The 23,478-nt window shown below is 42.7% G+C and overlaps 1 protein-coding gene across 1 annotated transcript in view; it reads right to left on the reverse strand.

The window, feature by feature from the left end:
* Positions 1-23,478, reverse strand: part of STARD9 (StAR related lipid transfer domain containing 9) — a 172,040-nt gene that overhangs the window by 19,250 nt on the left and 129,312 nt on the right. Inside the window, exons 23-27 of the mRNA XM_040410985.1 lie at positions 14,010-21,602; positions 13,234-13,431; positions 4,248-4,422; positions 3,682-3,825; positions 1,035-1,134 (exon numbers count right to left, since the gene is read on the reverse strand). Coding sequence (XP_040266919.1) covers positions 1,035-1,134; positions 3,682-3,825; positions 4,248-4,422; positions 13,234-13,431; positions 14,010-21,602 — 8,210 coding nt within the window. The remainder of the gene's footprint in view (positions 1-1,034; positions 1,135-3,681; positions 3,826-4,247; positions 4,423-13,233; positions 13,432-14,009; positions 21,603-23,478) is intronic.

A 23,478-nucleotide genomic window follows, 5' to 3' on the forward strand; every position in this document is an offset into this window, starting at 1 on the left:
CAGATTGTTTATCACTAAGAAGTTCTCATGTCTCCACATTACCTAAATATATCTCTATATATACTGCATATACAGTATATAAAATCTGTTATATTAATGGGCAGGGGTCATATTTCCACAAAGAGTAGGAATGACATATCTACATACAATAATTATGAAATAATGCATCGGAGGCAGGTAGTATTCGATCTAACAAGATGCAACAATGATGGGAATCTCTCAGATTCCCAGAAAAGCAGGGTCTGGAAAAGCTAATGATATATGTGCCGTTCTCTAAGCATACCTCACTAGTAAGACATTGTGGATATCTGTATAAAAAGGCCCACCATCCAACACTGGATGTGTCTCTCCTATTGTCCAACTGACTGTGTGCCTTAGGACCATTTCCTCCTGCAGCTGCTAGAATCAGAAAAGCCCAAGACGGGCACAAGACTCCTTTTCTGGCAAAGTAAGCTGAAGGATATGTGGACCGTAAAATCACTAACAGTTTATCATCAGTGTCTACGTTTTTCTTGGCTAAGTAACATCAGTTTATTACTAACTTTTTACAGCCATGTACGTTATGTATTATGTAGTTTGATTTTAATTAGTATTGTTACACTTTATGATTATTTGGGGCCTATAACATTTTCTTCTATTATAACTTGCCTGTTTCTGTACACTATTAAAGTTGTTTACTATAAAATTATTTTAAATTTAAGTGTCTGTTCTTGATTATTGAATTGTATATCCAGAGGTATCCTGAAAGGACCTACAAGGGGGTAAGATTAGTTTGCACTTCCTGATACAGGGGTCCATTGAGGTGTCATTATGGTGTTAGAGTAACATAGCATGCTGAACTGTTCTTGCTGTCAAACCTGACAGAACTGATGAAGGCTCCAAACAAGTCTATATGAGTCATTACCTGGGATAATCAACATTTCAGTACGCCTAGCATAAGTTGGCAGACTAGATAGAATTCTGCCCACCAACTGAGATTTGTCCCCCTAAAATGAAGGGCTCGCATTGACAGAAGGATCCGATGACATACATACCTGGAACTGAAATACTGGTAGTCGTGAAAAGGTCATAATTCCTCACCGCCGAGCGACCTCTTCCAGAGCCCAGAGCTGGATCCAAACTTCTTAGCAATGTCTATTAAAGAAAAATTTTATTCTTTTTAAAGAGAACCCATCAGGCGGTTCATGTTGCCCTGACCACGGGAAACACAAAACATTTAATTTTAAAGAGTCACTGTACTTTACACCACTCTCAAATGAAATTGTGTAAATTAGCAAATTTTTAAAACACTTCGTTTAACAAGTATGCCTGCATGCGGCAAAAAAAAAAGTTAATGGCCAATAGTGGTCTCACTTCCACCTAAGTTGCAGTCAACTGCCTGTTAGGTAAGATCTGTCCCTTGTAACAGACACAAAAGACGGCTCACAGGAAATGGGGGGGTGTCAGAACTAGCTGAGATCTTGAGCCTAATAAAAAAAAACTGCTTCTGAACATCACAGGAGCCTCGTTTGTGTAAGTGTGATTTATCCCTTATCTGTTCTGTGAGCTCTGAAACAGGAAACAAACATAGAAATAAGGGAAAGGACGTCACATCAGTACAGTGCTGGCAGATTCCACAGAAGAGATACACCCCTTGCTCCTGAGTGAAATGCATCCAACTGTGCAGTTGAAAAAGGGAATAAGTCTGAAAGAGACATTAGGGAATCCCCACCAAAAAAGACCTGTTCCTTCACAGTTATGATTGTACAAAGAAGCACACCCTTTATGCATTTTTTTTAAAACTTCATGCTTGAAACATTTAAAATCCATTTCATGGATTTAATATTTTTTTTATGTTCCTCAGATAGAACAGAAATATGGAAAAGACAAGGTTGATGTGTACAAGCCCTTACTCTGAAGTGCAGCAGCGTTTTATAATAATAAAAAAAATTGTTTAAAAGAGGAACTGCACAAGGAGATGTAACCGCTGAGCATCTCCCCTCAGTATTCTTCCTGCCTGATCAAGCTTGATTGACGGGTTTCTCTTTATACAATCTTAAAGGCTAGGTTCACACCTGAGCGTTTTACAGCGCGTAGGCAAAAACCAATGTTTCCCTATGGGCATGGTTCTCACCTGAGCGTTTTACAGCACGTACGAACGCGCTGTAAAACGCCCCAAGAAGTACAGGAGCTTCTTTGGAGCGTATTGTGGCAGTTTTTCATTGGATGCCTCTGTGGTTAATCACACAGACGCGTGTACTACGCGCATTTCCAAAATACAAAATACGCCTCAAAAACGCCCGATAAAAACTCCTGTAAAAAGCGCTTATCGAATACGCTCAGGTGTGAACCCAGCTAAACAGGCAGTGAGAAGTGTTCAGACTCTAATAATCAGCCATACCAAATGCTCACAACACCACCTATTCCATAAAACACCAGTAACAGTCAGGCTAGGTTCATATCTGAGGCGGGTAAATCTGGTAGTCTGTTCCGGAGAAGATTGCCAGGTTATCATATTTGACATAGCTGGGCACCACAGGATCCCCATACACCAGGGTGGATAAAAATCAATGATTTAAAAAAACAGGATTTTTTTTATTTAAATCAGATTTTTTTTTATATAAAATGCTTTTTGAGGAAAATATATTACTATCCAAAGGTTATTCCATCATGAAATAAAGATTAGTTTTTTAATTATGTAGAATAAGACTATATGTTTTGGTAAATAAATTTCATTAATCCATTCACAATGTCATGCTCTTCCAGAGGTTTTTGTAAGATTATTGGGCAGTTTCTCTGCCTACAAGATATTATCACAGATGCTTGGTTTACTTTTGCATTTCTTAAAACTGAATTTGACTCAGCAGAGATCTCATGCCTCTTCTTCACAGCAAAAATATGTTATAACATGAACAGAGTTGAGAAAAAAGACCTTAATCCTAACTTCTACAAACCTATGAATACAGAATCAACCTAATCAAACATATGAAAAGTTGTGATTCTAAAAATCTTAATCTACTTGCATATTATAAGTTATACCAGCAAGAATTAGTCTTGATGTAGAAAACTATGATTTAAATCAAGCCTTACTGACTAGTGATTTAAATCAGTTTGTCTTAAATCAAATCCACCCTGCCATTAGAGATTTTCAGCATAAATAATCTTTTTTGGGGACAAACACAACTGCAGGCAGCCTTATCTGTGCAGCATTTATAAAGTGAAACCCACTGGATCCATTATAATGAATGGGCATCCAGCGGTGTGCAGACAGTATCTCCGGCAGTCTGCTCCTCTACCCTCAGTACACAAATAATTCACACAAAAAGTAGCAGTAGAACAAAACCTTTCCAGATCAATTTAAGAAATTAAAGCTGGGCTAATGACAATAAGAAATGACAATTATTTTAAGGATCTGTAAAATCTGCCTCAGTTGCAGGTAAAGCGTTGTGGTTGTCCACAGCAAGCAATCAGATCAGTTCTTTCATCTATTAGTAAAGAAAAAAAAGAAACTAATTTGGTTGTTTGATATTGACAATATCGTATAAAGGAGGGGCACTCAATTATTTGAGAACTCTGGGCAGCAGATACAATGGTATTTATTGATCACCAATAGAACGCCTCATATGCATAAAATCGCATCAAGAAAAATCACGTCTGATATTGACAATAGTTTCACAGTCTGTCTGTGCAGCAGATACTCACCTCCTGGCTGCTGAGCTTGCTGCCCTGACCAATTGTTGCAGTCATTCCACTGTTATACCCAGAGGTAGGTCCTGAGGACAGGCTGAGACTGGAATTGGTAAATAAAGTGCTGGTGCTTACAAGTGTCTTCATTTTGGTATCATCCTACAAAGAGTAAGCAGTGTAGACAAATGTTTAATTACTATAGTTCTAAAAACTAGTTGCACCTTAAAAATTTAGTGTAATAACAGCATGGATGCTGAACACTCAACAACAGATGAGTGACTTTAAAGGGTTACGCATATCGCAAGACTATGGCAAGGAATTCTGAGTGGTGAGGGTCACACTAGCGGGACCTCCACTGATCCTGAGATTTAAATGGCGGCAGCGCTGTGTTCTCTATCCAGTGGAACTCCAGACCTCTGCTCAGCAGGGAAGTACAGCAAAGCTGCATTCATCCATAACCAAATGCAAGATGAGTCAAAGGATCTATATAAAATAATTGTACTGCTTCCATATTAGCACTCAGTATATTTTACTGAAAGTGAAGTCCTTTGACAGACAGAGAAACAGGGTATCAGGCTTACCTTCGTTAGACTACCTTGTTGTAACCTTCTCCTCTCCATTTCGGCCCTCTCTCGTAACTTGTCCCTTGCTTTAGCAATTTCAGTTTTAGCCTCTTCCCGAGCCTTCTGGTAGTCTTTTAGCATTACTTCAATTTCAGAAGGACACTGCAGGGCTCGACTCTTTGGTTCCTGAATCCTAAAGGATAAACATTTATATTAACGTGTGCAACTGATCACCGGGTTCTATAAATTAGAATTTCATAATAATCTCCAAGAATACCACATTGAAACCTTTGTCCTTTGTTATGTAGGACATTCCTACCCAATCGCAGATTTCAGTCATGCACTCCTGTAAGAGAAGACTCCTTGTGCCTCCCTGATGGTTCAGATATGCTACTACCATCATGTTGTCTGATCTCACTTGTACATCCTTCCCCAATAATTCTACTGATAAAGCTTTTAGAGCCTCCTAGACTGCTGATAGCTCTCTCCGATTTGAGGACATTACTGCTTGCACCAATGACAATTCCCACTGTAACAAGAGATGAGACCAGTGGGCCCTCCAACCCCACAGGTGTGCATTCACGATAACTATTTCCAGACCTTTGTGCACCCAAGAAACTTCGTTCTGCAGACTGGAGACAGACACCAATTTAGAAATTGGGCAATTTCTGTAGGAATCTGCATTTTGTGGTCTAGCAATTTTTTTGTACTAGCGCACAATATAAAGGGGTGTTTTGTACTGACGCACTATCTGTGTGGTACCAGTATTTTCAGGGGGACTTTCTGCAGGAAAGTATTGGGGAGCACAGTGGACACAGTATTGGGGGTGGCAGGATGGGGTGTTGAGAAGACGAGGAGAAAGATGGAAAAGTAGGAAAGTAAGATGTCTGTTTGTTAAAAACTGCAGAGACGAGGCGCGGCTGAAAGAAGTCACCATGGTGGTCTGGTCTGACAGGAGAAGAAAAGGAAATAGAATATCTACATCAGAGAAGAGAAGTCACTGCATGTAAGAGGTACATATGTGGCGCTGTATTACCCAGTATGTCTTTAAATGGGGTTGTCTGCTTTTTTTTCTTCTTTTTTTTGTATGAGCGCTGCCTTCTCTGCTCTGTTTACCTGCTCATCACTGCAAATGCTACGGTGACCAGGTGAACAGAACAGAGAAAGCAGCTCTCATATGAGCGCTGCCCTCTCTTTAAATAGCTGATCGTCGGGGGTGCCGGAGGACCCCGGCTGATCTGATATTGATGATCTATCCTGAGGATAGGTCATCAGTAGTAAAAAGAGGACAACCCCTTTAACAGTAGGACTGGAGGGAAGGGTGGGGCCATTTCAATATTTGCCTTGGGCAGAAGAAAAGCTAGGTGCACCAGCGCTGAGTGAAGGGGGGGGGGGGGGCCAAGCTGAACTCTTGCACCAGGGCCCATGAGCCTTTCGCTATGCCCCTTTACATATTATATACACTTCTCAGGAATATATCACTGGTTTATTCACAAGCACAATATATGATTATAAATATACCAGTAACGTGTTAGCTTCTAAACATAGAAAAGAACATGCTTATAACTTAGGGATAAGTGCTTGGTTTTGTATATAGAAATCAGTTTCTAAGTTCAAGTCCGAGGAGAGAGTACTTTTTCCTGTTATTTTTTCCTCTCATTTAAACAGTAAGAAAAGGCTGTACTATAATAATATATAATCATATAATAACAAGAAAAGGCCTTAATATATTTAGAATAGTGTTAGAAACCTAAAACCTATTAGCTTTTTAAGTATAAAAACATTATTCTCAATATGACAAGGATAACTAGATTTTTGTACTTATCGTAAAATCTGTTTCTCTTCCGTTCATTGGGGGACACAGGCTTGACCTTGGGTATAGCTATTGCCACTAGGAGGTGACACTAAGCACAAAAGTGTGAGCGCCTCCCTCCAGCTATACCCTTCCTACAGGGACTAAGCTAAAACAGTTTGTGCAAAAGCATTAGGAGAAGCAAAAGAAAAAACAGGAAAACCAAACAATGTACAAACCCAGAGAAGGCCCGCAGTGAGACTAGGCCCGCAGCCAGAGAAAATGGGTGGGAGCTGTATCCCCCAACGAACAGAAGAGAAACAGATTTTACGGCAAGTACAAAAATCTAGTTTTCTCATCCGTATCATTGGGGGACACATGCTTGACCTTGGGACGTTACAGAGCAGTCCCAGGGGTTGGCCATAACTAAGAAGCCCTCCGGCCAATCAGAGAACCGCCGTCTGCAATACTCTACGCCCCAGAGAAACGTCAGAAGATGCAAAAGTGTGTACTCTGTAAAACTTGGAAAAGGTGTGTAAAGACGACCAGGTAGCCGCCTTGCACACCTGAAGGGCCGAAGCCCCATGATGTACTGCCCAAGAGGCCCCCACTGCCCGAGCAGAATGAGCAGTAACCCGGAAGGGCGGGGCCAAACGAATCCATCGGGAAATTGAAACTTTGGACGCAGCCAGCCCTCATCTCGGTCCCTCTAGAATGACGAATAGAGAACCCGTCCATCGGAAAGAGGACGTCTGAGACAGATAGATGCGAATGGCCCGAACCAAATCTAGAGTGTGGAGCGACTGTTCACAAGGATGAGACAGGGCAGGACAAATGCAAGGGAGAATGATCTCTTCATTGAGATGGAATGCCGACACAACCTTCAGAAGGAAGGAGTGGACAGCGCAAAGGACCACTTTGTCCTGTGGAGAATAAGGAAGGGAGACCGACAGGAAAGAGCCGCTAGCTCCGACACCCCACAGATGGAAGTGATTGCCACCAAAAAGGCCACCTTGTAGGACAGGAAGGGAAGGGACACCTGCTGCAAAGGCTCAAACGGAGAGGACTGAAAAGCGTTGAGCACCAGATTAAGGTCTCACGGATTCAACGGAGGACGGTAAGGGGGCGCAGCGTACGCCAGCCCCTGCAGGAAGGTCCAAACTGCAGAAAGCGAAGCCAGGTTTCGTTGAAAAAGAATAGAAAGGGCCAAAACTTGCCCTTTGAGGGAACTGATAGCCATCCCCAAGTCCATGCCCGACTGCAGGAAGGACGAGTCGAGGCAACGAGAACCGAATGGGAGACAACTGGTGGCATTCACACCAACTAAAGTAAGACTTCCAGGTACGGTGATAGATCCAGGAGGACGATGGTTTCCTAGCCCGAATCATGGTCTGGACAACAGCATCCTAGAAACCCCGACCCCTTAGTGCAGCGGCTTCAACTGCCATGCCATCAAATGTAGCGACCCTAAATTCAGGTGGTAGATCGGTCCCTGCGACAAGAGGTCCTCCTGAAGGGGATGACGCCAGGGTTCGTTGGCAAGGAGGGAGACTAAGGATGTGTGCCATACTCTGCATGGCCAGTCCGGGTCCACGAGAATGACGGGCAGACCTTCGGACCTGATTTTTCAGAGAAGACGTGGAATAAGCAGAAGAGGAGAAAACACATGGGGGGAAACATGAACTGCGTCCACAGGATCACAAGGGAATCCGACGCCTGAGCCAGAGGATCCTTGGACCTCGCCACAAATGTCTCGGTTGAAGCAGGAGGCCATGAGATCCACATCCGGCCGACCCCATCGCTCGCTGATCGCGAGAAAGACCTGTGGATGCAGAGGCCATTCGCTGGGATCGAGTCTCTCTCGGCTGAGAAAGTCAGCGATCCAGTTGTCGACGCCGGGGATATGAACTGCCAACAGAGCTGGAACATGGCTCTCCGCCCAAGAGAGGATGAGCGCTGCTTCCGACATGGCTGCAGGGCTCCAGGTGCCACCCTGGTGGTTTAGATATGTGACTGCCGTGGAATTGTTGGATTGAACTTGAACTGGATACCCCTCAGAGACGGTCTGTCCAATGAACCAGAGAGAGACGAATAGCCCTCAATTCCAGAATATTGATCGGAAGTTGGCGTTCCTCGTGGGACCAGGAGCCCTAGACCGAGAGATTGTCCAGGACTCCCCCTAGCCCCGGAGACTGGCGTCCGTTGTCAACACTATCCAGCAGAGGGGAAGACGGAGCGGCCCGACGTCAGCATCGGAGACTTCAACAACCACCGAAGGTCTCGGCGCGTCGGGGCTGGGAGACGGATGAGTCGATCCAGGGAGGCTGGGGAACAGTCCCAAATGGACAGAATGCACTGCTGAAGAGCCCTGGTATGGAATTGAGCATAGGGCACTGCTTCGAAGGAAGACACCATGTGGCCCAGAGCCCTCATGCACTGGCGAATGGGAGAGTCCACAACAAAAGGAGGATCTGACGACGGAGAGCAGAGAGTTTGTCCGGGGGCAAGAAAATCTTGGCCGAACGGTGTTGAACAGCATGCCCAGAAAGATCAGCTGCCGAGATGGATGAAGACATGACTTTGATAGGTTCAGAACCCATCCGAAGCGTTCCAGGGTGTCCCAGATGATGCGCAGGCTGTCCGCCATTGCCTGGAGTGACGGACCCTTGATCAAGATATCGTCCAAGTACGGAAGTACCACTATCCCCCTGGTATGAAGCAGAGCCATGACTGAGGCCAGAATCTTGGTAAAGACTCTGGGAGCTGTGGCAAGACGGAATGGGAGGGCCACAAACTGGTAATGAAAAGGTCCCACTGCGAACCAAAGATATTTCTGGTGACCGACGCAGATGGGAATATGGAGGCAGGCGTCCTTGATGTCTATCGAAGGCACAGGTATTCTCCCGGGTCCATGGATGCAATGACCGAACGCAGGGACTTCATTCTGAAGCGGTGGAGCCGAAGGAATCGGTTGAGGGCTTTGGAGGTCCAGGATGGGACGGATCGTACCCTCCTTCTTGGGGACTGCAAAGAGATTGGAGTAGAATCCGCGAAAACGGTCTTGAGGCGGAACCGGGACAATCATTCCCTGCCGCAGAAGGGAGAGAATAGCCTGAAAAAAGGAATGGGCGGCGGAGGGGGTTGTCGGAGGGGACAAGAGAAAAAAAAACGGGGAGGAGGTGGGGATCGGTACCCCTCCAGTTTGTAACCCTCCGATATGACTTCTCGCACCCAGGCATCCAAGACATGAGCTAGCCAGACATGCTGGAACAGATAAAGACGACCTTCCACTCGACTGGGGGAGTGCCAGAGGCCACCCGTCATGCAGAGCAGGACCTGGGGGTATAGGGCTTGGAGCCCTGCTGGCGAGGATGCAGGGAGGGCGAAGCTTGATAGATGGTTTGCGCTTCTGCTCTGGGGCAGATTTATTGGTTGGCCACTTTGGGATGGAGAAACTGAGAAAGGGCTGAAAAAGAGGTCTGCGCTTTTTAGATCTGTTGAAGCGCGTCCTGCTCTGCCGCAAATGGGTGCTTTTACCCCCTGTAGCATCAGAGATAATCTCATCCAGACGCTTGCCGAAAAATCTGCTACCTGCAAAAGGGGAGGGACGTCAAAATAGTTTAGAAGCATTATCCGCCGCCCAGCAAGATAGCCACAGGGTATGGCGAATAGCCACCAAAAGGGCCAAAGAGCGGGCCAAAAGCCTGGCCGCGTCCAGAGAGGCCTCACAGATGTAAGAGCTGGAGTAGAAATGTTGCACTGCAATATCCGAAAGTTCCTCCGGGAAGTCCCCAGAGACGAGGCCCTGACGTAGCTTGTTTGCCCACTCGGTCATAGCCTTACTAACCCATGTCGAGGCAAAAACCGGGCGCAGGGCAGTGCCAACTGCTTTAAAAGAATATTTGGCAAAGGATTCCAATTTCTTATCCCTTGGGTCAGAGAAGGAAGCCCCATCTGCCATAGGCATGGTGGTATTCTTAGTCAGGCGGGATACCGGAGGGTCAACAATAGGAGAGGACGACCACCTCTTTGTCAAATCCTCTGTAAAGGGATATAAGACGTCTAAGCATTTCGGTAAAGCAAAACGCCTGTCAGGCAAGTTCCATTCCTTGGAAATGGAGGAATCAAACTCTGCGTGGTTGGGGAATGACGGGATCGCCTGAAGGAAAAACCAGAAACGGCAGAGGAGGGCACAGGGTCCTCAACCTGTAAGGTTTCTATAACCGCTGCGATAAGAGTGTCTTCCATAGTTGACAGTTTGGAAGACTGGTCCTCCGGTAAGACAAAGTCAATGTCTGACAACTTTTCCTCAGAACACGCCGCTTCTAATGAGGACGCGTTGGAGCGAGACTCCCTTTGGAGGTGGCAGGGAGGTGGATGAAACGGGGGACGCAGACGCTCTTCGAGGAGAGGGTGGTCTGGCCCGTTTTGCAGGATGGCCGCGATAGGGGGCAGCAGAGGGGTCCCCAGAGTCTGACTCGTCAGAGGGTGGCTGCGCGGATAAATGCCCCAGCATATCCACAATGGCCCTGTTGGAATGGGAAACGTCCTGCACATCTTAGACAGACAGCGCACCCACACCGGCTCTACCATGGCTGGGCAGGAGGGGCGACTGGGACAGTGTCAGAGCTACTTGGTGGTGGAGCAGAGGGGTCCAACTGACCGGATGGGAATTTTGAGCGACAAGAAGCACATGCAAAATGTCGCACGGAAGTGACCACCGGCTTTGGGGCCTGGGTTCGGACATAGTGAGTACCTGTGGTGAAAGGTAGAAGGGTAAGCTAGACCCTGTAGGAAGGAGGGGAAAAAGCTTATCCGGCCTGTGCCCCTTACTGCAGCCTGTTCAGAGAAAACCTGGTGCCAGAGTCCGCAGAGGTCCTCCTGAGGAGATGGGTGGAGTCAGAGAAACCAGCGCGAAAAATTTACGCCAGGAAGCCAGATGAATGATGGGGGAAGCAGGGAGAACTCATACCCCACCCCTATAATGGAGTCGGCCGCCTGCTAAAAAGAAAAAGGAAAGCATCAACTGACTCCCCAGGACTCTCCCCCACACCTCCAGTACAGCGGTGGTGCTGCAAGGAGCCCTGGCCAAGCAGAGATGCCGGCCGGGTGAGAAGTATCCATGGCGAGCGGATCAGCCCAGAAAGAAGCTTGGAAAGTACAGAGGGTTTCCCTTCACCCCACCCCCACAGGAGAGCTGACATGTATCTGCTAACTCTTTCCCTGCCTGGACGGACAAGGCTTTGTGGGGGCCATCCTAGCAAGTAACCTGTGAAGGGAAAGGGGGGCTTGGAGGCAGGTATACTTACCCGTCCGGTGTCTTCTGCCCCCCTGGTTCCAACCGGGTCACCGCCTTTAGTGTGCGGCCCCTTGGGGAGGGCCGCTACACCGGAACAGAGGGGACTTGTCGTGGGCGGCCGTGGTGACCCATAGGCTGGCGGGATGCAGAGGCTTTAAGAACCTCTTATCCTCCTTGTCTTCTGGAGACCGGGAAGGAGCAGCGGGCTTGGAGACCCCCTGGTCTCCCATCTCTTGGGTGGGAGTGCAGGCAGCTAGGACTGCCTGTAATCCCACTGGAAGAAAGGAGGGGAAAAAAAAGAATCAGCAGACCTGCAAAGCAGGGAAGGTCTGCCTCCTACGGAAACTAAGCTAAAACCGTTTTAGCTTAGTCCCTGTAGGAAGGGTATAGCTGGAGGGAGGAGCTCACACTTTAGTGCTTAAGGTCGCCTCCTAGTGGCAATAGCTATACCCAAGGTCAAGCCTGTGTCCCCCAATGATACGGATGAGAAATAGACTTTTATTATGGGATAAATGTGGAAGAAAAAAGATATCTGCTGAAAAAACCCTTAAGTCTCTCCTAACATTTAAACCTGGGATCTCTACATGTAAAACCAAGCACTTATCACTAAACTATAGGATAAAAAAAATAGAAAAGCATGTTTTTTCTATGCTTATAACACATATTACTGGTGTCTTTATATTGTGCTTGTGAATAAAGCAGAAATATGTACATTAGCTTTCTGAGCAGATCTCAATGTGGTGAAGTTAAACATGATACCAAAATTTGGATTCTATTTCGATACCATAAAAAAGTATTGCGATACAAGATACCACGCGATAAAAATAAAACAGCAAAAGATTTGTGTGCATTCCTCATTTTATGGAACATCCGGCCCATAATAGAACAGTCCTATCCAATTTTTTGGGGGGACAAGGTGACTAAAAATGGCGAATTGCGCGATTTAGATTTTTTTTTCTGTTACAGCGTTCACCGCCTAGGAAATATTTTTTAATATTTTAATAGTTCGCACTTTTTCGGTAATGAGGTGGGGGTTGGGTTATGTTTAATTATATATAAAAGGACTCAAAATACAAAGTGGATTGTATCAAATAGTTTTAATTTGGTATAACCTTATATAATCATTGTGAATATGTAACATTATTTATGTCAATAAAAAAGATTTGATTTAAAAAAAAAAAAAATTAATAATAATAATAATAATAATAATAATAATAATAATAATAATAGTAAGACCCGGTATAGGATTGATCCGGGTCTAAAAGGATCAATTGGGTATCGATACTCCGATACCCGATGCAACTCTATACATAAGTATATGATATGTAGATGCTAGGACACAGCTCTGCCCTCAGCATGCTGATGTCTAGCCCTGTCAATGGGAGGGGGAGTGTGCAGAGCATGGGGGGTGTTACAAAGCAGTGCTCCAAGAATTTAGCCCCACCTTCTGGTGCTCAAACTTGCTGATTTGCATATGAATAAAAATGCAGATGATATCTCTGCAGCTGTCTAGCATACAGACAAAAGAAAGGTATTATTTTAATCAGCATGATGAGCCCTACCAGGCGGTATGCGTGATCCTGGTGACAGAACCTCTTTAACATGTGGCAGTGCTAATGTCTGATAATTTTGTGCATTTTATTGAAATTACTGTCACAGAGTGACCTTTGTGGACTCCAGATGTCATACATGTGGCACCTACAGCTCCTTATACAGTATGTTGATATGGATAAATTTGTAAACACCTGTCACTTCATTATTATGTTTACCTCAAGTGCTACTCTTTGAAGCGTTCTGCTTTTTTCAGTTGGTTAGTCAATTATCACGGTTTTTCATTTCTGACCATAGCCTAAAAGCTTGCACCAAAATATAGTTAACAGTTCATCTTTGGTGGAAACTAAATGTCCTCTAACCTGGTATTATCAACCACATCCCTCCTGAGCTGCTGCAGGTACTCTCTACGCCGGCTGGGCAAGTCAGACTCCCTCAAGGATGTCAGTGATGTCTGAGACGCACTCAGCTGTTTCTGGGGGCTGAGACTACGACTTCTCCTAAAACGCTGAAGCCTCTCCTCCCTTTCCTTGCGCACATTTTCAATCATCTTCAAGTGCCTAAAGAAAGACACATATGTTTAGGGCATAAAAAAATAAATTAATAAATATAATAAAAATTATATATACATACACAAGTTATGTTGTTATTAACCTAAACAGTAGATACAGACAAAAAATGGAATCAAAAAGTCCTAAAAACTCTACCATAAAATCTACAGCTCATCCTGCAAAAAAATAAATAAAAAATAAAATACTATATAAATTAGGTATGACTGTAATAAAGTTATACCGCACAATGCAAACTGGAAGGGAATAAAAAGTGATAAAAAAGTCTTAAAAATTGTACCATAAAATCTACAGGTCATCCTGCAAAAAAAAAAAAAAAAAAGCCCTCACATAGCCCTGTCCATGAAAAAAAAATATATGGGTGTTTGAATGCTGCAAACACATTTTTTTAAATGTACTTATTGTGCAAAAGTAGTAAGAAAAAAAATGATGGCTCCTAAAAAAAGGGGGTGTGAACAAACAAAAGAAAATCACCATGTAATAAAAGGTCAAAACTGGCTGCGACAAAAAAGGGTTAATAATTGGACAGCAGAGGTGGTATAAGCTAGAGTTTGTGGCTGTACCCTTACCTTTCGTACAACTGTTTCTTTATAGATACGGTATCTTGAGGATCCATCTTTCCTGTCTGGAGCACTCTCAGAAGTGCATCTGTTTCTCCAATGCCATAGCTCAGTTTGGCTTCTGCAAGTTGAACAGTAAGAGGTAGTGGATTCATCTCCAAGTGTATCGCAGATAAAACCTCTGCCCGTTCTTTTTGCAGCCTCTCAATTTCCTGCGATCTACTGTCAAGCGCTTCCTGAGATGCTTCAGTCTTAGTAGGACTTCCTCTCATATTCAGATTAGGACTGCTGCTTACCATTCCATTCTTCGTTGAACCGCACTGAACTCCAGACCAATTGCTGAATTTATTGTGCATGGGTAGATCATGTAAAACATAACCATGTGGTTTCTGACAGGTTCTCAAGGCTGGATCCAGACCAAGAAGAATGTCGGTATTACACTCGCTTTCTACAACTGATAATCCATCTTCTTGTAAGTGCAAATCAAAGCCACTAATCTGTGAAGGTGAATAGCTTCGATTTTTATTGTACGAGTTACCTGAAGTTATGGTAAAACTGCCAAGATCATTCTTATCACTAATAAATTCTTTTGGACTTTGTCTTAGGATCTGCTCATCTCTGCTTGTTACAGTCTGGGACATTAGAGAGAGATTTTGAAGAGACTGCAAGTGCTCCCAGGGGTGACAGGCCTTCTTCCCATGCATGGCAGTAAAATGACTTACACCATTACACTTTTTTTCACTACTTGTAATCTCTGAGTTGCTACTGGATTGGTTAGTGAAAGAAGAGTCTGCATCTCGTAAAATGCAACCTTCACTCACAAATCTCTGGAATTTTGCACTTGAAACTTTTTTTCTGGTGGTTTCCTTCAATGAGCTACTCCGTGCAGCTCCATATTCATTGCCTGCATTTGATTCACTGTCTGTTTCCGTTTGTGAACTGTTCAGTTGTAGATCACGGAGTTCACGTTCTTTTCTCTTTCTGTTACGAAGAATTTTAGCAAAATTCTGATAATTTAAATGATTATCACGTACCAGTTTATAGTGAAATTTGTTACTTGCTTTCACAGTTAGAATTGGTGATGATGCTCTATCCACCATTGCAGTTTTCTCATAATAGCTGGTGTGGTACCTTGCGGTGTCAACCTCACTAAAAGATGGACTATTTACCACCATATCTTCTGCACATTTATTCACATTGGTGGAAACAGAAGAACTTTTGGAAGAAGAATATGGGAAAGCTGTAGATGACTTGTCCTGTGAGCCAGTTAACAATGGGATGGATGCTCGAACTTGTGGTGAATGATACACAACACGCTCTGATTGTTTGGAAAGTTCAAACTCATGTAGGTTTGGTAGACTTTGTGGTCGAGTTTTAGTCACTTTACTTTGTTCTGTCTTTTGAGGAATGTGAGTCAACGAATCTGTTCCCAGGACTTTAACTATAACATTTATTCCCGAGGAGCTTAGGAAATGTTTGCGCTCGCTTGTATGTTTTTGTGCATTTTTCACTATGTGTGAATCTGTCTGAATGCCTTTGTCCACAGATGTCTGTGTGGAGGAGTCTCTCACTGATCTTTTCAGAATGTGGTCTTCACAATCTCTTTGCATCTTGATGTCCTCCGTCCTTACATTTTCAGGATGATGTTTTGAGAGATTTCCTAGCAATTCTGATGTTTCTTGCAGAAGTTGTGACAAATGTAAGGACATGCTCTGCACGCTTGAACAAGATGCAGGTCTTTGGCATATGTTCCTGTTCCTCATCTGCTCTGAAGGGCATATTTTGGTGTGCTTTCTCTGATGCCTAGAGGTCTTCCGATGTTTATGCTTAATGTGTGGGCCCTGTTCGCCAGATACTTGCTTTACGGGTTCATTACAAGTCTCTGACTCTGATGTATACAAAAATATGATTTCATCCAACTGTGAGTGGTCTTCAAATTTTGTCTCTAACTCAGAGATTCCTGTAAACTCTGCTCTATTACCTGTACATATTACAGCAGATTCATCAGATAGCAGTTCCTGAGAATCATCCAGTGAAGTTATATCTGGCCTTGAATCGTTCCTTCCAAGACTACTTATAGTACTGGATACTGCTTTAGCATTTGCATAGGAGCTAAGATGAGAATGAAATGGAGAATTGTGACTGTTAAGCCCTTCGTCAACACTGGAGCAGCGCATCAGTTTATCAGCCTGTTCTCTGAATTCAGCACAGGATACATCACTGGCACTGTTGAACGTGCAGTGCCTCCATCCAGGTTTGGGACTGCCTTCTTGCTGCCAAGAATGAACAAAGGGATTTATGTCACTTGAGGAGAAGTGAAGACTTTCAGCATTGTCTACAACATCTGTTGACTGTTCTGTTTGGTGTAAAGGTCTGGGAATTATATTTGTGTGGTGTTCATCTACTGGACTACTTATTAAATAAGCTTTGTTAACGACATCTTCCATTAAAACATTATAGTTTGTTGTACAATACAGTGACTGGACTGTTTGAGTGTGATGATCAGTCATATTATCTTGCGCACATACCTCAGATTTCATCTCTAAATTGCTATGCTCCTTCATTAATCTTCCAACAGAATTTGATCTACTTAGTAAAGTGCCAACAGGAGAGGGAGAAAACTCATTTGTATCAGACTCTGTTGAATTCATTTGATCTAGAACATTGGGATATTCAGGGGATGGAGTTTTAATGCTGTCCATGCTTGGTGACATTTCTTCCTCAGAAGTGGCGGACTGAGAGATTTCATTAATGTCCTTTTTACTTACTGATGAATTCGGTTCACATCCAGTTAACATGTCCACTAACCCGTTTTGCACACCAGTGACGTTCTTCACAACCAAATATCTGGATGTATCCGTGTCACTGGAGGAATCGTCTGTTGAATCACTCAGATCTGAAGAATATTCTCCACAGACTTCTGTAATCAGACACTTTTCTTCAAGTTCACCATTTTCTTTGTCTCCTACATCTACAGGACAAGTCACTTGGTCATCTACTCTGTTACTGTGGGCAGGTTGTGCTAAGTTCTGGTCACAAAACGGTTCCAATTCGCATACCACTTTACAAACCTTTCTGTCCGTCATAGGACTGGATAAATCATTGGTCATGCCCAAGTTGCAGTCCCGTTCCCCATAAACTTGATCAGCAGATAAATCTTGTGGAGATGATGTAGAACAAGTCGGCTGATACATGTTGTCTTCTATGCAATGTCTGGCATGTGCATTTTCTGTAACCAATTCTACCATTTCTGATTTCGCACAATTTTTTATTGCACCCTCTTCATTCTGATCTCGTGGAAACACATTCTTGTTGAAATACTCAGAGGCTGGGTCCTGCAATGTGTCAGACCTCATGTTGCACAATGATCTAGCATTTGATAAGTTATCTCCATCTTTGGACTCTAAATTGGTGTTTTCCTCTTCAGTTGTACAGAGAGCCGACTCGTACTGATCTAAGCAAACATCTCTTGACCCTTTCTTACTGCATTCTTCTTCACTGGTTTTAAGTATATTTTCATACTTGTTTGTTTGTGTCAATAAATTGTATTCTTCTTGTGTTTTGTCATCACTACATGTATCACTAGAAAGTCCACCAGTGCTCTCAGGTTTATTTTGCAAGTTGCTATGCATATTAATGTTACTGTTAGAAGATGTAGCGATGGTCTCTGTGCTGTCTTCAGACCCACCATATTGTTTTGGCATTACAAACCTACAATTTGCATCCACACTCCTCATGACACTACTACAACCTCTGGTCTTTAATGTGCTACTAAGTTGTAGGTCTCCATTTTGGGGGTTATAGCCTCCATCAGCCTCCATAATATCATCTGCATTTGTAGCATTTTTTACTGTACTCGTGCTTGGAAAGCTACTGCTCAAGACACTTTGTTTAGAAGCAAACACTTCTTTTAAACAGTCCATATTGCCAGAAAACATACCTTGATCAAGACTTTCAGTTTGATATTTTACTTTACAAAAAGGTTCATTCTGCATTTTTGCCTCATAATACAGAAGAGGTAGACATGTGGCACTCATATCTTCTAACAAATTGCGATTGGCAGAAGCATCTCTTTCTTGCTGGAAATCGGCGGATGAATCCTCTGCGACATATCCTAGTTCTGTACTGTTTTCAGGCCCACTGCAATGTTTCCAGTGATCACCCTCAGTGTTGCTGCTGAAGTCAATTCTATACTTTATATTACTATTAACATCCGTAAACTTTTTTAATTTTGCATGTTCTACAGGAATAGTTTCATTTACGACAGATGGATAGGTTTCACATGATACTTCTGCACTCTCTTCCTTCAGAATTTGATATTGTGTATGGTAATGCCTTGACAAATCCCTGTTGGAGGATGTAGTATCAATAGCTGGGGAGACATAGACCTGTTTGGATGCTTCACAAGCAGGAACCAAATGGTTGTGTGTGGCTATTATATCGTCTGCACTTTTACTCTGATATGTTTCATGTGAAAGTTGCATTTCCTTAGAGTGAGCTTTGGAAAAAAACACATCATTACTTTGGCTTTTATCACGAATACACTCAGAGCAGAGCAGATGCCTTGTTCCCATTGTATACTGACTTTTAGGAGACCCTTCAGGTTGACAAATGAAACATGTCTTTGCTAACCCACATAGCGACTCACGATCACTCTCCAACGTATTGGTTTCTGATAAAGTCCTTTCATTTGGGGGTGAACATGCTTTGTCATCTGTTATATGTGCAGTGCTATCAAATTGATCAGGATCTCTAGATTTAGACTGAATGCAATGAATCACTGTGTCTTGGTTTGGAGAAGGTCTGACAGCTCCATATTTCATGCTTGAAGAGTTTTCAGTAATGTCAGCCATGTGACAATTTTTGTCTAAAATGCTATTATCTTGTATTGTACAACACAGGTCTTTACTTTCATTTGAGAAAAGGCTATTAGGTTCTGTTGCAACTTTGATGCAACCATCTCTGACCAGATGATTTGCGAGCTCTGTGACTGGAGAGGGGTCTATGGCAGTGGGCTCTACCACAGTAGTTTTTTCCCCTTTGTGGCAAAGTGAATTTGCTATCTGATTGGGTTTTACATACATTTCTTCATAACAAGGGTCAGGTACAGATTGCTTTTGGACTAAGCACTGTTCATTAACCTCTTTACTGATAAGTTTTTTTTCTTGAACAGGATTTGTTTCCTTCTCAGTTTTGATATCTGCATTTGCATTAATGTCCTCCTCGACTGTCGACCTTTGAATTTGTGATGACAACTTGATGGCATCAGAATCACAATAAGTTATATGATCGTCTTCTTTAAAATGACTCATACTCAAGTTTTTTTGTATTGATTCAGAACACAGAGTTCCAAAAATGACAGTTTCTTGACAAATGGGAGAAATATTCTGTTGTGGATTATGCAGGTTCTCAAGTTGAGCGTGCAAACATATTGGCATTGCATAATTTGTACAATGACCGACTCCTTTTGTAGTTGAATTAAGATGTAAATGTTCTTGTGTTAGAGGCAAATTTAGTAGCTCTTTACCGTCGCACATCTCTGTTGGATCCACAAGGGAGATTTCATTAAGTTCCTTAGAGCAGAGTTTTTCCCTTTTTGCATTCAGTTGCTCATCTTCTCCCTGAATTTCTTTCCTGAAAGTTACATTTTTAGAGCAGGTTACTGCAGTTTCTAAAGAGCTTGCAATGTTGTCTTCACTTTCTGAACATGGTTTTCTTCTTTTGCATTCTGTTAGATCAGATGACGACTCTGGAATACTCTGTGAATTATTTTGGCCAGAGTAAAGAGAGTCTAAGTCAGTGGAGTATCTCCTGTCTAAATCATTACAGTCTGGTGGACGACACACCTGGCCATTTTCTTCTTGCACCATTTTTCTTCCTTTAACTGCATATGTATTTGGTGGTCTGTCTTGTGTTTCTGTATGAGAGACAGAGCAGACACTTGAATGTTGCGCAGATTTTCTATGGGGAGCTTCAAGATGACTTAGAAATTGGTCAGATTTAATGTCAGAAACTTTATCATTACTACACAAATGGTTTTTCTCATCCTCTCTAACATGACACTCTAATTTTGGAACAAAGGCAGGAGACAAAGCATCCCCATGTACAGTATTCTCATTTGGCTTCACAGTATCTGTTTGAGTTGATAATCCAGATGAACTAGAAATGCTATCACAAGAAAGAGAGATTGTCTGAGATGTCCCATCGCATATATTCGAAAGGATAGCAAGGTGGTACTCCATTTCTCTGGGTAAACTGACATCACAGTAATCAGGGGTAGGTCCATCATTCACCTTGAGATAAAATGAATTACTAATGTCCAAGCCACTATCTTCTCTTGGTCCTGCAATGTTTTCCTTTTTTTTGTCTTCTTCATTCAAGATCAAACTCCTAGGGCTTTGAAGCTTCCAAAAGATCTCAGCTGGAAGTTCTTCCGATGAATCCGCCTCAAGTACATCTTCTGCATCAGCTAAGCTATCTAGAGAGAAGCTCTTGCTCAATCCAGTCATGACTGATCCAGTTGTAACTAAAGGGAAAGAATTTTGTTCTCCAGCAAAAGATGTGGTGGGGGATGTTGCCCCAATAGTCTTGTATTTGTTAAATCTTCTTTTATTGGGTCTCTCTTTTCTCTTCTCTTTTTCAGCAAGAGAGTCTTGAGAAATCTGGCTATCTTCACTGTCTGAATCCTTCTGCCTATTGTTATTTCTTTGCCTCTGTATATCCTCCTGTTTCAGCTGTTCAGCTAAGGCACTGGCATAAGCAGAAGAAAGAGAATCAACAGAATAGAAACTTTCACTATCCGAGGAATCAGTATGGTTGTCCTTCCAGTCTTCCAGTGTTTGAATATTCGCTTTTAGGAGTACTCTATTGGGTCTTTCTGTGCTTATCCTGCCTCTGTTACTTGTTTGGTTTTCTCCACGTCTGTTGGCTATCTTGGAAATGTTATCAATAGATGATGAAACCATATTAACTTGCTTAGCAGGCTTCCTTTGAGTATTCGATTTAATAGAAGCCATGGTGTATTTGACTGGTTTGCCTTTTACCGTTGACTCTCCCAAAGGTGGCTTCACTTGGCCAGGTGATATTTGTGTGTGCTTTACAGATTTTTGGGGTGGTGGTTTGCCTACATCACTTTTTGGGCTTAACTTGCTCTTTTCTTGTACTGTACTCTTTTTAGGGCCACCAACAGTCAAAGGAGAAGGACTTTTTAATGGCTTCGGCTTGGTGTCCTTAGTTCCTGTAGAAACATTTGCCCGTATGTTTCTTCTCTTTGGTTGTTCAGCTGTGAAGTTATTGGGAGACCCTTTTGACCCACCTCTAGGTTTATCCATTTTTTGACGTTTTTTGCTCATTTGTGAATCACTTGACAAAAGAGCTGCCCCTGCACTGATTTGTTTTATGAGCAAATCAATCCGTTTTTCCTCAACAAATTGCAGATTTTTGGTACTTATACTGAAAGGATTATTCTCCAATTGTTCATTGCTACCAGGATTATCAGAAGAGTTAAGAAGACAATCTATGGATACACTTCGTAAAGGATTGCTAACATCATTCTTGGTAGTGTGGGTCAGCTCAGATTTACATTTCCTTTTTAGAACAGCACTGAAAAACATAACACAGTGTAGTTAGCAACTGCAATACCAAGTACAATAAAACAAAATTATTAAATGACAGAAAAATAAAACTGATGAAAACTGTTCTTATATGCTACATGCGACTTCTTAACCGCCTCACGTCCGCCCATAGGATATAAACGTCCTATGGGTGGACGTCTATTTCTGACAGCACGTTTTAAAACGTCCTGTCAGAAATAGCAGCTGCACGCTAATCGTGCAGCTGCTGATCGGGTTGCCCGCTGTCAGTGACAGCAGGGCAACCCAGAGATAAGGCAGGGACAGTGCCCAGGTGTCCCTGCCTTCACGATCGCTGCAGACACAGCGCTCACCGAGCGCTGTGTCTGCAGAGCAGGAAGCGCTATGCGCTTCCTGTTCCGGCCCGGCGGTCATGTGACCGCCGTGACCGGAGCGTGCAGGAGCTGTGTGAGGTCTCTCAGAGACCTCGATCAGCCCTGCTGTGAGGCTGTACAGCGCAGGATTGCTGCTGTACAGCCTCTCTAGGGGTGCATTTCCACTGTAACTGGGGCTACTATGTCAGCCCCAGTTACAGGAGAAATCAACAGTGAAAAAAAAAAAAAAAAGTGAAGTAAATGTCCCCCAGAGGTCTTGTATGACCTTATGGGGGACGAAAAGTGTAAAATAAAATAAAAATAAAATAAAGTGTTGAAAAAATAAAATAAAAAAAAGGTTCACATGTAAAAAAAATAAAAAATCCCAAGTAAGGAATAAAAAAAAAAAAAAAAATAGAAAAAATAAAATAAAATAGACATATTTAGTATTGCCGCGTCCATAAAAACCAGCTCTATAAAAATATCACATGACCTAACCCCTCGGGTGAACACCGTAAAAAATAAATAAAAAAAACTGTGTCAAAACAAGCAATTTTTGTCACCTTGCATCACAAAAGGTGCAACACCAAGTGATCAAAAATGCGTATGTCCCACAAAATGGTACCAATAAAACCGTCACCTCATCCCGCAAAAAATGAGCCCCTACATAAGAAAATCTCTCAAAAAATAAAAAAACTATAGCTCTTAGAACATGGAGACACTAAAACATCATTTTTTTGGTTTCAAAAATGCTATTATTGTGTTAAAGTGAAACAAATAAAAAAAAGTATACATATTAGGTATTGCCGCGTCCGTAAAAACCAGCTCTATAAAAATATCACATGACCTAACCCCTCGGGTGAACACCGTAAAAAAAAAAAAAAAAAACTGTGTCAAAACAAGCAATTTTTGTCACCTTGCATCACAAAAGGTGCAACACCAAGTGATCAAAAACGCGTATGTCCCACAAAATAGTACCAATAAAACCGTCACCTCATCCCGCAAAAAATGAGCCCCTACATAAGAAAATCTCTCAAAAAATAAAAAAACTATAGCTCTCAGAACATGGACACATTAAAACATAATTTTTTGGTTTCAAAAATGCTATTATTGTGTAAAACTTTAATAAATGAGAAAAAGTATACATATTAGGTATCGCCACGTCCGTAACAATCTGCTCTATAAAAATGTCACTTGACTGAACCCCTCAGGTGAACGCTGTAAAAATAAATAAATAGAAACTGTGCTAAAACAACCAATTTTTTGGTCACCTTGCCCCATAAAGTGTTATAATGAATGATCAAAAAATCATATGTACCCAAAAATAGTACTAATAAAACTGGCACCTTATCCCCTAGTTTCCAAAATGGGGTCACTTCTTGGGAGTTTCTACTGTAAGGGTGCATCAGGGGGCTTCAAATGGGACATGGCATCTAAAAACCATGTGGAGTTCCTTTCCTTCTGCGCCCTGCCGTGTGCCCATACAGCAGTTTACGACCACATGTGGGGTGTTTCTGTAAACCGCAGAATCTG

The sequence above is a fragment of the Bufo bufo genome, chromosome 11 (assembly GCF_905171765.1).
Source record: "Bufo bufo chromosome 11, aBufBuf1.1, whole genome shotgun sequence".
Lineage (NCBI taxonomy): Eukaryota > Metazoa > Chordata > Amphibia > Anura > Bufonidae > Bufo > Bufo bufo.